The 12,807-nt window shown below is 39.5% G+C and overlaps 1 protein-coding gene across 2 annotated transcripts in view; it reads left to right on the top strand.

The window, feature by feature from the left end:
* Window positions 1–12,598, top strand: part of ELL2 (elongation factor, RNA polymerase II, 2) — a 45,510-nt gene extending 32,912 nt beyond the window's left edge. Inside the window, exons 9-12 of one of the 2 annotated variants that reach the window (XM_015422609.1) lie at window positions 1,236–1,302; window positions 4,137–4,308; window positions 8,106–8,150; window positions 11,288–12,598. In XM_015422609.1, coding sequence (XP_015278095.1) covers window positions 1,236–1,302; window positions 4,137–4,308; window positions 8,106–8,150; window positions 11,288–11,404 — 401 coding nt within the window. In that variant the 3' untranslated portion in view covers window positions 11,405–12,598. The remainder of the gene's footprint in view (window positions 1–1,235; window positions 1,303–4,136; window positions 4,309–8,105; window positions 8,151–11,287) is intronic. The other variant, XM_015422610.1, reaches the window with a different exon arrangement.
* Window positions 12,599–12,807: the final 209 nt, after the last annotated feature.

Consider the following 12,807-nt stretch of genomic DNA (forward strand, 5'->3'; position numbering starts at 1 on the left):
TTTTAGCAAATAGTTTAAAGGAGTCCAGCTGTGTTCATGTGATTTTTATTAGATTCTTAGTAATATTGTTTTCCCAAAATGTTGATTTGGGGAATATAATCTTAATGAGCCTATCTCTATAGATTGTTTTGTATTTAAGAATACAGCAAAGCTGTAAGCTAGTATGATACAAGTTGCATAACTTTAATTATAGCCACGAAATATCAAGGATAACTTTTTATCTAAATGCTCTATATTATAAAATATTATGATTGTAATATAAGGTTTAATGTGTTTGAAACTTGCTGACAGTCAATGAAGTAAACACTTCAGCGTTACTCAAAAGTGTTACTGCCATTGTGTTCATAGTAAGGAGGCAATAGCCCATTAATAAATTTGAAGCAAGTTTTCTGGCTTATTCACACTACCTTGGAACCAGAGTGTTTCACAGATGTTTGCTCATTCAACGTGGCTTTCCTATCCCCCTTTGTGCTGCAGTCCATCATGCCCAGGAACATCTGGAATGGTGCACAAAGTGATATGGGAGGCTGCTGTGGGATGCCACATGGCAATCTGCAATGCACACAGTACCCTTTGCACAAGCAGAAGTGCCTTCAAGAGGCATTTCACACCAAAGACATATTTTTAACCTGTTATCCAAAGGAACACTGGGTGCAATTTAGTAATTCCATAGGATGGATGATTATTCTTACTGGTCACTTGATATTATGGATTCCCTCTCTTCTGTGTGATTTATTTGCTGCTAAATTCTATGAGCTTTGCATGTCCATAACTTTGTGTGGCTAGTGAAGGGAAGAAGTTGGGAGAAAGAAAAGCACTTGGTGTTCCACTCCATTGTCCTTTATTTCACTCTGGTAAAAACTGGAGGTTGATGTAACACTCCCGTCTCCTATTGTGAGCTGACATCTGCCACAGAAATTCTTGAATTGCTGCGCAGATGCCACAACTTGTCTTGAAATAATAGGAGACTGACCTTGGGTTAACACTAGACTGCTTTTATTGTATGAGGTCTGAAGTTGCTCTTGCATTTTAAATTCCTGCCATTGGCTGTTAAGAATTTGTCAGACAACCTCTATTATAAACTTTCAATAGCGTGCTTTGCTCTTAATTGTCTCCTAAGACTATGAAAACTAATCCTTAGGAAAGAGCGCTCTGTGTTGGCACTTCAAAGTCAGAGCAGGTTTGCCTTTAGTCCAATCTCTTATCAAATAATCACAACTTGTATTTCTTTATAGGTGTTAAAAAGACTTGCACCGCTTCCACAGATCCTTTGTCAACAAGTGAGCTACCAGACTACTTTGTGTAAGTAAAATAATGCTGGAGCTGCAGGGTGGGGCAGGGAGAAACGTTTTTGTGCAATATTAATTCGTGATAAAGCATTTAACCCATGAAAGCTGTTACCAGGCTACAAAATGGAAAAGCTGCATGAAAATGCTGCAGTGTTTTAAGTAAACTTCCCCTGCTCCTTGTCACCGACATGGAAGAGAAAAGCCCTCTTGCTAAAGCCAACTCAGACTTTAGGATGAAATTCTTGCTTGCTACCACCTTGAAAAGACCAAAGCAAATGAATGGATTGTCTAGGAAAGATGCTGACTTAAATCTTGGTCCTCGTAGAGATATTCTCCATCCCTTCTTCCTAAAGAGTAGTATCCTGTACAAAAGTCTTCTTGAAGAATAGCCTTAATCCAATTTGTTCCCCAAAACTTGAAGACAGATTATTCTTGGCAATTGCATGGAGAAGTATTCAGAGGCAAATCGGTGGTACTAAAGAGTTACTGAGACTCTTGATTCCTCTTGCTCACAGTTTCTAGCCCTCTCTTTTTGCCAATCTCATATGGTTGCAGCATGTGCTGTGATAGTGGCTAGCAGCAAAGTTACATTTATTGAACTAAGGCATTCAGTGGCTGCTTTTCTTATGCTCTAACAAACCAAAAGAAAAGATACTTCTGGACAACTTTGGCTAGAATTTAAGTGTTGAAAAGTACCTCCCGTATATCTGCAACTTCTAACACTAGATGCAAACGTGTTTGTCTGTTTTAGTCATGTTCAGTCCTTTTGTTCTCTTGGCGGCAGCTGCTGCTTAGTGCCTTTTCTTCTTTGCCTGCACTGCCATTAATCTGGCTGTGGTGACCCATGTGATTCATTTCATATCAGTGCTGTAGCTGTGTCAGAGATATCATTGTGACACCATCAGAAAAACTGCCTGGGTCCCTGTAAGATTAAATGGTGACACTAGCAATATGGAGGATAATACACACACACACACCCCTAAAAAGGAGAAATGGCACAGAACACACTGCAGCCAGAAGAAAAATATATGTAAAAAGCCCATTAAAAAGTGAATGTTCAGCGAGGTATTCTTTTGCAATGCAAGTTGGTCCTGACTTCAAAAACCCATTTCTGTCTAGAACAGCAAGCAAGATATCTCTCCTTTATATATAATTGAATAGTGGGTGCCAAAGTTCTAATTCTAAAATGCACTCCCTTAGTGTATGGCTGATGGCACTGCTCCTCAGCATATATCGCCACCAATCAGAAGGCAAAGCCCGGGTCCCGCCCACACCACAACTACTGTGACAACCTGGTCTTTTGCATATGGAAGCTGATTGGACTTCATTCCACACCTCAAACGCCCCCCCCCCCCGCAAGGCAGTTGGAATGTCAGTTGCATATGGAATCTGCTGTATTCTGGTGGTGTGCAGGTCCCAGGTTCATGTTTTAAAAGCAGACTGACACTGTTTGCCCAAAGCCAGAGCACTCTCCCAGAGCCTCTTTCTAGATCTCGTTGTATTTATTTCCACAACGGGCCTTATTTCTAGTTCATTAGAAATACACATGCTAAAATTTTAAAACTCTTCACATAAACAGTTGCACATGCTAAAAAATTTAAAAATTTTCGCGTAAACAAGTTTCCCCCTTTCTTCTGACTCACAGAACTAGTGTCTGTCACTATAAGACCAATAACATTTCTTGCTAGATGCTTTAATAGATTTTAAGAATGCACTTGATGAAAGGGATGGTAAATAGTCGTGGAGGAGTGCTATTTCAGAAATGTGAATGGCTTTCTCTTGTTCAGCTAAACATGCGTGGAATATATTTTTCAAGTATCAGAACTGGGCATTGTTTGTATGTAGTGTGCATATCTTCTGTTGCTCATACAACCTAACTATTTTTTAGAAATCTTTCTAATTAATAATTACCAGAGCAAGTTGCTGGAGCTGTTGTAGGAAACACTACAAGAAAAAAAGCTGTTTTTCAGTGTGTTCTGTTGAATGTTTTTCCCCCAAAGAAGGAAGCAAATGACAGTTGTGTGAGGAATGCCTTTCCACATTGTCTGTGTTGGGCAGCAGCAGAACACATTGCACCCTATCTTACTGCAGTGTAAACCTAACAATTAAGAGCAGTCTGGCCATTGTGAAGTGAAATGTCGACGCAACCTTGCATAGTAGTCAAATGTGCTACTATAAAATACAGCAGTGTTAATGCAACTCTACCCATGTTCACGTAATACTTGTCCCTGGAATTCCACTGCCTGCCCATGTCTGGACAGTGCACTCTCCCCCTCCTGTACAGAAGAACCCAAGAGGATGCAATCTCGCATTTCTCTGTAAACCTATTTGAGAGTATGATTAGCAGTTGCTCACCCAAAGGCACTGTTAACTCCTGAATATAAAGGACCAGAAAAGGGCTCAAGGACCAGTGGACATATGCTTTTCTTTCAGGCTCAAATACTTGTCCCAATAAAATTTAAAATTTAAAATAAAAGTTTTAAATCAGGTACAGTGATTTCAGAAGAAAGACAGATAATATTATTTTCCCTAATGAAACAATACTTTACCAGAAAGACATTTTATGGAAGCAAAATGTTTAAAGCTAAAATGGCTAAGGTTTAACTTCCTTCGTCTGACCTCTTCAGAACAACTCCTGTTCTTCAAAAGTTATGGTGATACATTATTCACTCTTGGCATTGTAAGTCACGCCACTATGATAATCCTTGGGGGTGGGACAGAAATTAAGAAACATAAATTGGACAAAGTTGTAGCGGCGAAGTAGATCAATAAAGGCTTTTAACATATCTTGTAAACTGAAAATACTGGGCGTGCTTTCTAAGTGATCTCTTTTTTTTTCTTTAAAAGAAAATATATAGCAATTGTCTCATATGAACAAAGGCAAAGTTACAAGGATGATTTCAATGCAGAGTATGATGAATACCGAGCATTGCATGCAAGGGTGGAGAGCGTTACCAGGAGGTTTATGAAATTAGATGCACAGCGTAAGCTGCTTTCTCCAGGATCTAAAGAGTATCAGGTAAAATTTGTTTTCCACAGTCTACCTTGTTTGCTGGTATAATGCTGTTTTTATTAATATTTTGAATAGTATTGCTGGTATAGTATTATATCATTACCCCAGTGTCTGGTCACAGTTCAAAGTTCTGACTGCTTACTAGAGAATTGAACATTTTTTGACTGGACCATATATGAGTCAAGTCCATGCAATGAAGGCAGAATTTTCAGCAAGTGTATCATGGTTGGGATACTTCCTGCCCTACAGACTTAATGAAGCTTGGTGGCGGGGGTCAGGTTTTTGGAAACACAGCAAGATGTCTCTTTTGGGCATCCTTTCCTTAGCAGGCTTAAATGAGTATTGGATTGCTTTAGGAAGATTATTTATGTATTAGTTGTGAATTTGGATTGAATCCATGGGGGGAAACTCACACAAGTAGTTCATGCTGTGGCTCTTTCCCTTCCTTCCCCCTGGATCAGGCTGCTTATCCTCAAAAGCCTCTCTGAAGGTCAGGAGACCCTTATAAGTAAAATGCACCACAGTATGACTGTTGCAGTGAAGAGGGGGAATCAGAGAAATCATCATGTTCTTTCCTACGCCTCACTTCCTTCAACAGGGGGAAGAGGCAGCTTCACTGGATTCCTTATTGCAGTGTCCCCCCCCCCCATCCTGTGTGGTGCGTTTTAATCATGGAGATTTCTTGTCCCAAAGAGATAATTTTGGGGACAAGCAGCAGACTGATAGGCAAACAGGAAGGCAAGCTTTTCTTTCTTTTCTTTTTTTAAAGTCCCCGGAGGGGATTTTTTAATTATTTTTTCAAGCTACAAAAAACTACTACAGAAAAACAGGAAGGGGGACTACATATACAGGATAAAGAAAAGATACCCACAACTACCTAAAAACCCAAGAGAGGAGATCTTCATTGGCTTAGTTACCGTGAAAACTTCCCTTCTTTTAAGCATATAACAAACAGTCAAAAATACTTTTTCTTTGTAAAAACTCTTACAACTTCACTGTCTAAAGACACTTGCCCCCAAATCATCCCTTTTCATCATCTTCCAAGGCACCATTCAGAGTCCTTCAGCCTTTACTTCTTTTTTCCCAGTCTTTCCTGTAGCTTGTAAGGACTTTTTGGGGCAGCTGCCCCCTTTTCAGATAGAGAGCCCTCCGGAAGAACCAGAGTCCAACTCGCCGCTAGACTTGCTGTGCTGTCCTCTTTTTGTTCATCCTCTGATTTTCCCAGCTGAGTCTTCAAAAATTCTTTGGCTTTTACAACAGAGTCAATCTTTTCTTTTTTGTCTTTGATCTTGAAAGCGACTCCTTCTGGAAACAACCATTTATATCCAATTGAATTTGTCTGAAGAAAAAGCACCAACTCTTTGTACTTCTTTCTCCTTTGTCTCACCTCAAATGGAATATCCTTTAGTGTTCTGATAACACTTTCTCCCACTTTCAGGGGGGCTCCAGAAACCGCTTTTACGATTGCATCCCTCACATGCCTCTTCGAGAATCTTACAACAATTTCCCCAGGCAGATTATTCTTTTTTATATATCCTGAATATGATCTAAAGACCACATCCATTTCGTTTAGCAACAGTTCCATTTTCATTTCTGTCACTGGGGCTAGCAATTCACTCATAACTTCTTTAAGATTCTCTCCTGGTTTTTCCGGCATGCCCTGGAAGTGAAGAACATGTTGGCCTTTTCCATTTGTACTTGTAGCATTTGATCTTCCAAATAAGTTGTCTTCTCTTCCAGCTTTCTGCGTAGTTGCAGCCACTTCCTTCACCTTTTCAGCCTCCTGCTTCATGATTTGTATCAAATCGCCTATCTGTGCTTGTGTTGTGGTTATACTCTGTGTCACTGTTGACATTTGGTCTTTGAAGTTATTCAACTGTTCCAGCAGAGGGCGCATATACTCTGCTACAGACTTCGCCATCTCACTGGTAGTTTCCGGTTTAGGACTTTCAAGTTTCAATTTCACCAATCTTTCTTTGTCCTTCTTCCCCGCCATCTTTTTAGTTGTTTACTTTTCTCCGACTTTTCAAAAGTCTCTGAATTTGCACCTGGATGCTAAAACTTACTCGGGTAAGTGCCTTTATGCAGTTTTCTCCGCGTTCTCTTCCGCTCCCCCCCTCTCTCACTTAAATGTTCGTGCGATCAGGAGGCATCCCTCCCCCAGCTCGTTTTTCTCCAGTTCAGTCTAGCAGGGTGAGGAGCTGCCTTTTAAGCTTTAAAATGCCTTGAATTGACTCACGTTCACTGCTGGTCTTGCGACCCCACTTAGAGCTTCATTTTAGATGCTGGTCCCGTTCGGTCTCTCAGCTCGAGGAACCATTGGAACGAAGAGGTGCCTCAATTCTTAGGCATTCTGCCCTCGAAGAGGCTGCCTCTTGAGAGTTCCTTGGCCAGGGTCCCTTCACCGGGTCCCTGGGGGGGGTTGCGAGCCTGTGCACCCCTTCCCCTGGCCAGAGCACAGCCTCACCCCCGAGAGGTACGGGAGGTGAGACTGTTAGCACACCGCCATCAACCGGAAGTCAGGAAGGCAAGCTTTTCTGATGGAGTCAATCCTTTTTTTTTTCTGGCTTGAAATATTTTTTGGCAACAAGTTGACATCTAAATCATAGTGGTGACTGCTTATTCCTGCTTTCCAAGAAGTATGATGGCCTGATGAATAGGCTTGGGTCAGTTGTCCCTTTAGATCGCTTTCAGTTGAATGAGAAGTAGTGCTGATTATATTTTAGACCTCTGATTAGTGGTAATTCTGTAGAAGGGTCATAGAATCAATCCAAGTTTGTATAAATTCTTCGGTTCTCACCCCTAATCCCAGAACTGAGACAAATGGAAGGGGCAGGGGGAGATATGTAAGGTGTGTAGTCAGAAAGCTTTATGTTGCTGCAAGGCATTGGGCTCTCTGTGGCCCTGTGTGTGTTCCTTACTGTGCTGTGTGGTACGATTAAAAGGGGTATATTTGTTATTTCAACTAATAAAAAATATTAAATTTTCTACACATACTTTAGTAGAAGAGCAGGAAAGAATTTGGGACATACATCATTGATGTTCTTGCTGTATTGGGTGTAGAAATGTAAAATTTCTGGAAATTTTGAAGCCTGGGAAAACCAGTTTTTTTCTGGGTTTTTCCAGAAAAACACAAAATTTTTCAGAAAAATTGAAAAAATGCTACATTAGCACTTCTTTTTTCTTTTTAAGATTGAAAGTCATTCTGTTACTTTAGGAACATAAAATATGACTATGGACGTTTTTACTTGGCATGAAATTATTACAACTAGCATATTAAAAATATAGTGTATCTAAACAACTATTACAAACAAAATTCCCACCCACATGCAAAAACAAAACTGAAACCTTTTTCTTTTCTTATGACAATAGCACCTCCTAAAGGAAGAAATGCATCTTATTCTTGCATTGGAGAGTTCAGTTTGTAAACTAGGACTTGCTTGTCCTCAGTGCACAGAAATTAGATCAATCTGATACCATACATATTTTTTAGAAATGATTTGGAAAATATTTGAACACCTTGTCTTAAAATATTTTATTCATCATGTTAAACTAAAACGTTCCATAATCAATTTTTTTCTTTTTTCAATTTTTCCAGTTTTTCAGAAAAAAACAAAAAAGGCTTCAGGGGAAAAACGGGGGGGGGGGACAGGTTTTTTTCCGAATTTTTCCAGGTTTTTTCCGGGCCTTCACATCTCTAATTGGGTGCAAGTGTGGTTCTGCTTGTCATCAGAGTAATTGTTAATAATTAGCTGTATTCTGTAGCCTTCAAGTTATGCTTGTTTCAACTCTCAAATTTGTAGATACTGCATGAGGAAGTCTTACAAGAATATCGAAAGATCAAACAGGTTAGTATAGCTTATTTTACTGTATATGTCTCCTCTCCTTGTTTCCCCTCTCCAGTAGTATTAAAGAACTCAGCACAGGCTGTGCCTGCTTTCTCATTGAGGCAGGCTTCATTGTACTTAACCCCTGATGCTTGTTCAGCTTGCTTGCTTCAAAAACCTGAATTGACAGAGATTCAAGAACATGTTTAGGAAACGTATTCCATAACATGCTTTACAGTTAAATATAGATGTATAGTTTCTAAATTAGTCATATTGAATCATTGCCTGTGGTGAGACTGAATTCATGTTGAAAAAACAGCCCAGTGCAATCTACACAAACTCATGATTTGACCTGATTTTTAACAGGATTGCAGGCTGCAGCAAATATTGACCTCTGGATATGCTGAGTATATGAATGGTCCCTGGGCGTTCATTGTCAGTGCAGATCACAAGTATATCTCAGCATGGCTTTTCCCGCTGCAGCATACCCTCATAGAGGCCAAGGCTTGGTATTAATCCCAACTATATTTACAAATAGTGGCCTGAAAATGGAGAGATTTAAAATCTGGCTTTGAGGCTGTAATTGACCATTTCGTTATGGATGTGTGCTTTTTCTCAGTATATGGTTTAAAATGAAAAGTGATGTCTAATGGACATCTGGGGCTGCATGCTGCTCATCTTTCTAATTCTGAACCCATTTATAAATATTTTCTAAAATGAGGGTTGGAGATTTTGTTCTGGATGACTCTGGTCAGGCTTGATTCAGATATAGCCCTAGCTTGCCTCCTTAGCTTTCGTGTATCAAAGCATTAATCACTTGGCAAGAGTTACACCTGAACAAATTTTTGGTTTGTTTTGGTTTCTAATACACAAGTAAAAATATTACTAGTAGAAAATTATTGCTTTCATTTTTTTATTAAAACATGACTGTGTATATCCTTTACATTAACATGAAAGCAATAAATATAATAACATCCATTAATTTTACATGGATAATTGAAATCAATACATGAGTCCCAAGCATTTCATCTTACCCAAATGAAAGCAGGTCACAAGAAAGGGGGTATCTTTAAAGAAGACAGTCCAGATCAGTTCAGCTTCCCATATTTGCTGGTTTTGGAAGTCACCTTCCAACATTATTTATTTATTTAAATTTCTACCCCGCCCTCCCCACGAATGGGCTCAGGGCGGCTAGTTCTCCCACCTAGTAAGGGCTCATGTTCTTGACTGGCTAATTACTTTATGACTTCAAACACTATATGACTTCAAACACTATATGAAGTTAGCTGTATTCATGTATGTAAAATCTGTGTTAGTGCATTCTTGCTACTTTTAATCATAACCAAGACTATAATGAATAAAATGATTATCTGTTGGACCCCAACTAGTATATCCCATCTCTGAACTATACCTTCACTTCTGTCTTTAGTTGGACATCCTTGCCATTCTCAGATGCTTCTTGTAGCTGGGCCCAGACACATTACTTCTTTTGATATCAATTCCATTCTAATTTGCTAAAGGCCATATTAGTCTGTTACTCCTTCATCCCCCTCCAAGGCTATTCTGTTGTGGATGTTTGGACTTCCTATCTGACCTGTTTAACAGAGAGACCAGATCAGCCATGACTGTGATCTGCAAAAGCATATTCCATAATCTTTTTAGTCTAGACCAGCAATTGCCCCCTGTGTTTCTGGCCATAGCCATGACAGTATGACAGGCACAAGGGCCCTGGAGGAATCAGATTATGCAGAGCTAAGACAGCTATTAAGAATTGGACTGAAAAAGACAGGGCTTAAAGAGACCTGCCAGAGAAGCAAGGGCTCTGAGAGGTTAACATGCCCCTCCCCCACTTTAAAAGTAGAAATTGAGAGAGGCAGATGAGCCACAATAGCTAGTGAACACTGCACCAGGTGACTAGTAAAGAGAATGCCCTGTGCAAATCCCACTAAAGTTAGAGGGACATCAGTTTAGATGTTTAACCCTTGCTTTCAGTGGGATTTAAATGTACTTAACATGAGCTGTATTGTGTCTCAGTACAATATACAGTAACTTTCAGTTGGTTCATGTGCTTGTAAACTTCTTCATGCAAGCAGCCACAAGGGAACAACCATGTGGAGGAAGCAATATCTGACCTGGTTTACACATACAGTCTGTGTTTCTGACACCAATGTGCATGAGCATTGTGAAACACTTTTTTTGTCAGTTGTCACCAGGGGTCTTGTTGTAGAAAAAGAGCTGCCGGAGCTCATTAGCATAACTCATTAGCATAACTTATTTGCATATGCCACGCCCCCTGACATCACCGGAAGTGACAGAAGGCCACACCCCCTGACATCACCGGAAGTGTGTCAGAAGGCCCGGCTACTTACCCTCCTGCTTCATCCTCATTCCCAAACGGAATGAGGATCGAAGCAGAGGGCGGGGTAAAGAAGGGGGCGGGGCTTCACCACGTGACCGCCCCGCCCCCTAGAGGTTCTCTTCCGGAGCTCCGTACCTGAGAGCTCCCCCCCGACTAGAGCCCTGGTTGTCACAATCAGTAAATCACAGTGGCTATGTCTGTAGACAAAATGAGTCAGGCACTGTTGACTTCTTGAAGCTTCCTCTCTAAGGCCTTCCCACATAAGGCCACTTACAAACTGTTCAGCTGGTCATACATATCATACAGACTCAGTTTGCGCTGTAATTCCTGTGTCCTTTGGAGTACTGTTATTGACTACACTTCTAGCCAACACTTGTCATTAGAACACAACACTAAGCTTTGGTTATTCTCTATATAAAATTATTTAAACATTTCTTAATTTTGTGTGCTTCAGTGCTACTGTTTACTTTTTTTAAAAAAAGAAAGAAATGCTAGTTTTGTTATCTGCAAAGTTAATGTTGTAGGATTAGATCCAGACTATATAATTTTCCAATGGCAGAATAGAAACCCACCCCCCTACCCCCGGTCGCTCATTGATCTGTATGAAACACTCCTCTTGGGACCATGAGAAATGGCATGAGGTCTGCCATGGAAATTGGAAATCAGTGGAGATTGCCAACTTAGTCTGGATCCAACCCATAAAGTGCATGAATATTGGTAGTTCAACTTACAAAGTCAAGATGTCTTTTTAAACTATAAAATGCAATACATTTGGTAAGCTCATTTTTTGTTGTTGTAGTCTAGCCCCAACTACCATGAAGAAAAGTACAGATGTGAATATCTTCATAACAAGCTGGCGCACATAAAAAGACTTATAGGTGAATTTGACCAACGGCAAGCAGAGTCATGGCACTAGAGCTCTGGACCAGAAGATGTGAATAAACTAAAGATTATTTATTTAAAATTCCATATGACTTGCTCCAAGGTTTAAAAAAACTGAAATTTCTCTAATGCAGAAGTTTCAGCATTTGCAGACTGAGTTGCTGTTTTTGTTGATGGTGAGGATGTTGCTTTCCTGCGTAGCTGAAGCTGCTTTTTTCTGGTCCCCTTTCCCTTAACACTTACATATTTATCAGTGGAAATCATTTTACCATTGGGTATTGGGGATCCAGTGTCTCTAGTTCTGAGGTTGTGCACATTTTTAAAACAGAACTTGTAGCAAAAGGAGGAGCTTTTTGGATGACTATAAGCCTGTTTTCTGACTTTCTTTTAATGCAAAACTATTTGCCTTAAATGGTAGAAAGTGTAGAACTTTGCACAAAACTTTTTTAAAAAGTAAAAACATTGTTTTGGGAGGGTTAAGAGGTGTGTATATAGACGTTATATACAACCTGTCTGTCAACAACAGTAACTCCTGTGATTTCAACCCCCATTGCAATGGTTGCCTTATGGTGTTTGCTTATGTGTATTGATTGTACTTAATTCATTGCTCCATAAAGTCACTGCTTCCCACTTCATCAAAGCAATGGGAGCATTACTTGGCCTATTAGTGTCTGAAGTGTGTGTGTGCGTGCATGAGAGAGAGCGAGAGTGTTGTGTGCATGTGAGCATATACAAGTTGGGGGGAAATCTGCTTTACAGGCCAAATGTTCAGGTTAAAACAGCTGACAAGTTTTAGTGCAGGTTTTTTCCTATAAAGATAAATATTTCCATTTCAACTATTTGTCAGCTTTGTTTATTGGGGGGAAATTGATACGTTACAAAAGTTAATTCTATAGTTTTGGGGCAAAATTATAAAATGAAACATGTAGGTGACCTATTTATATTACTGCTATAAAAGTATTTTTTGAAGAGAAAATATGCAAAGAAGCTATTGCCTACGTGAAATGTATATTTAAAGATTTTTTTCCTGGGTCCCAGGAATATAACAAAGATGTATTTAACTATAAAATACTGTGATCATCCAACAGCACAAACTTTCATTTCATGCAGTTAATTGGTTTAATTTAAACCATCACTTTATCATGTGGGAACATAAGTTATTGGTCACAAAATTGAGTTTTTGAACTATACTTGTCTTTTCTTTTTGTCTTAATATATTTTTCAAAGTGCTGCCAATGTTTACAAGTCTGATTTTTGGAATGTTTGCCAAAATTTTGGTAGTATCTTTAATAAACTTGGTCTCCAGCATCAACCCAGTTGTCATGTATTACTCTAGAACACAACATATACCATTGGATAGACTTGTCATCGGTTTTAGCCTTGGATAACTTCAAAAAAGGATTCTGATTTAAGATTAAATCTTTGTTTTTCATTACA

Source organism: Gekko japonicus, unplaced genomic scaffold, assembly GCF_001447785.1.
Source record: "Gekko japonicus isolate JY-2015 unplaced genomic scaffold, Gekko_japonicus_V1.1 scaffold1782, whole genome shotgun sequence".
Classification (NCBI taxonomy): Eukaryota; Metazoa; Chordata; class Lepidosauria; order Squamata; family Gekkonidae; genus Gekko; species Gekko japonicus.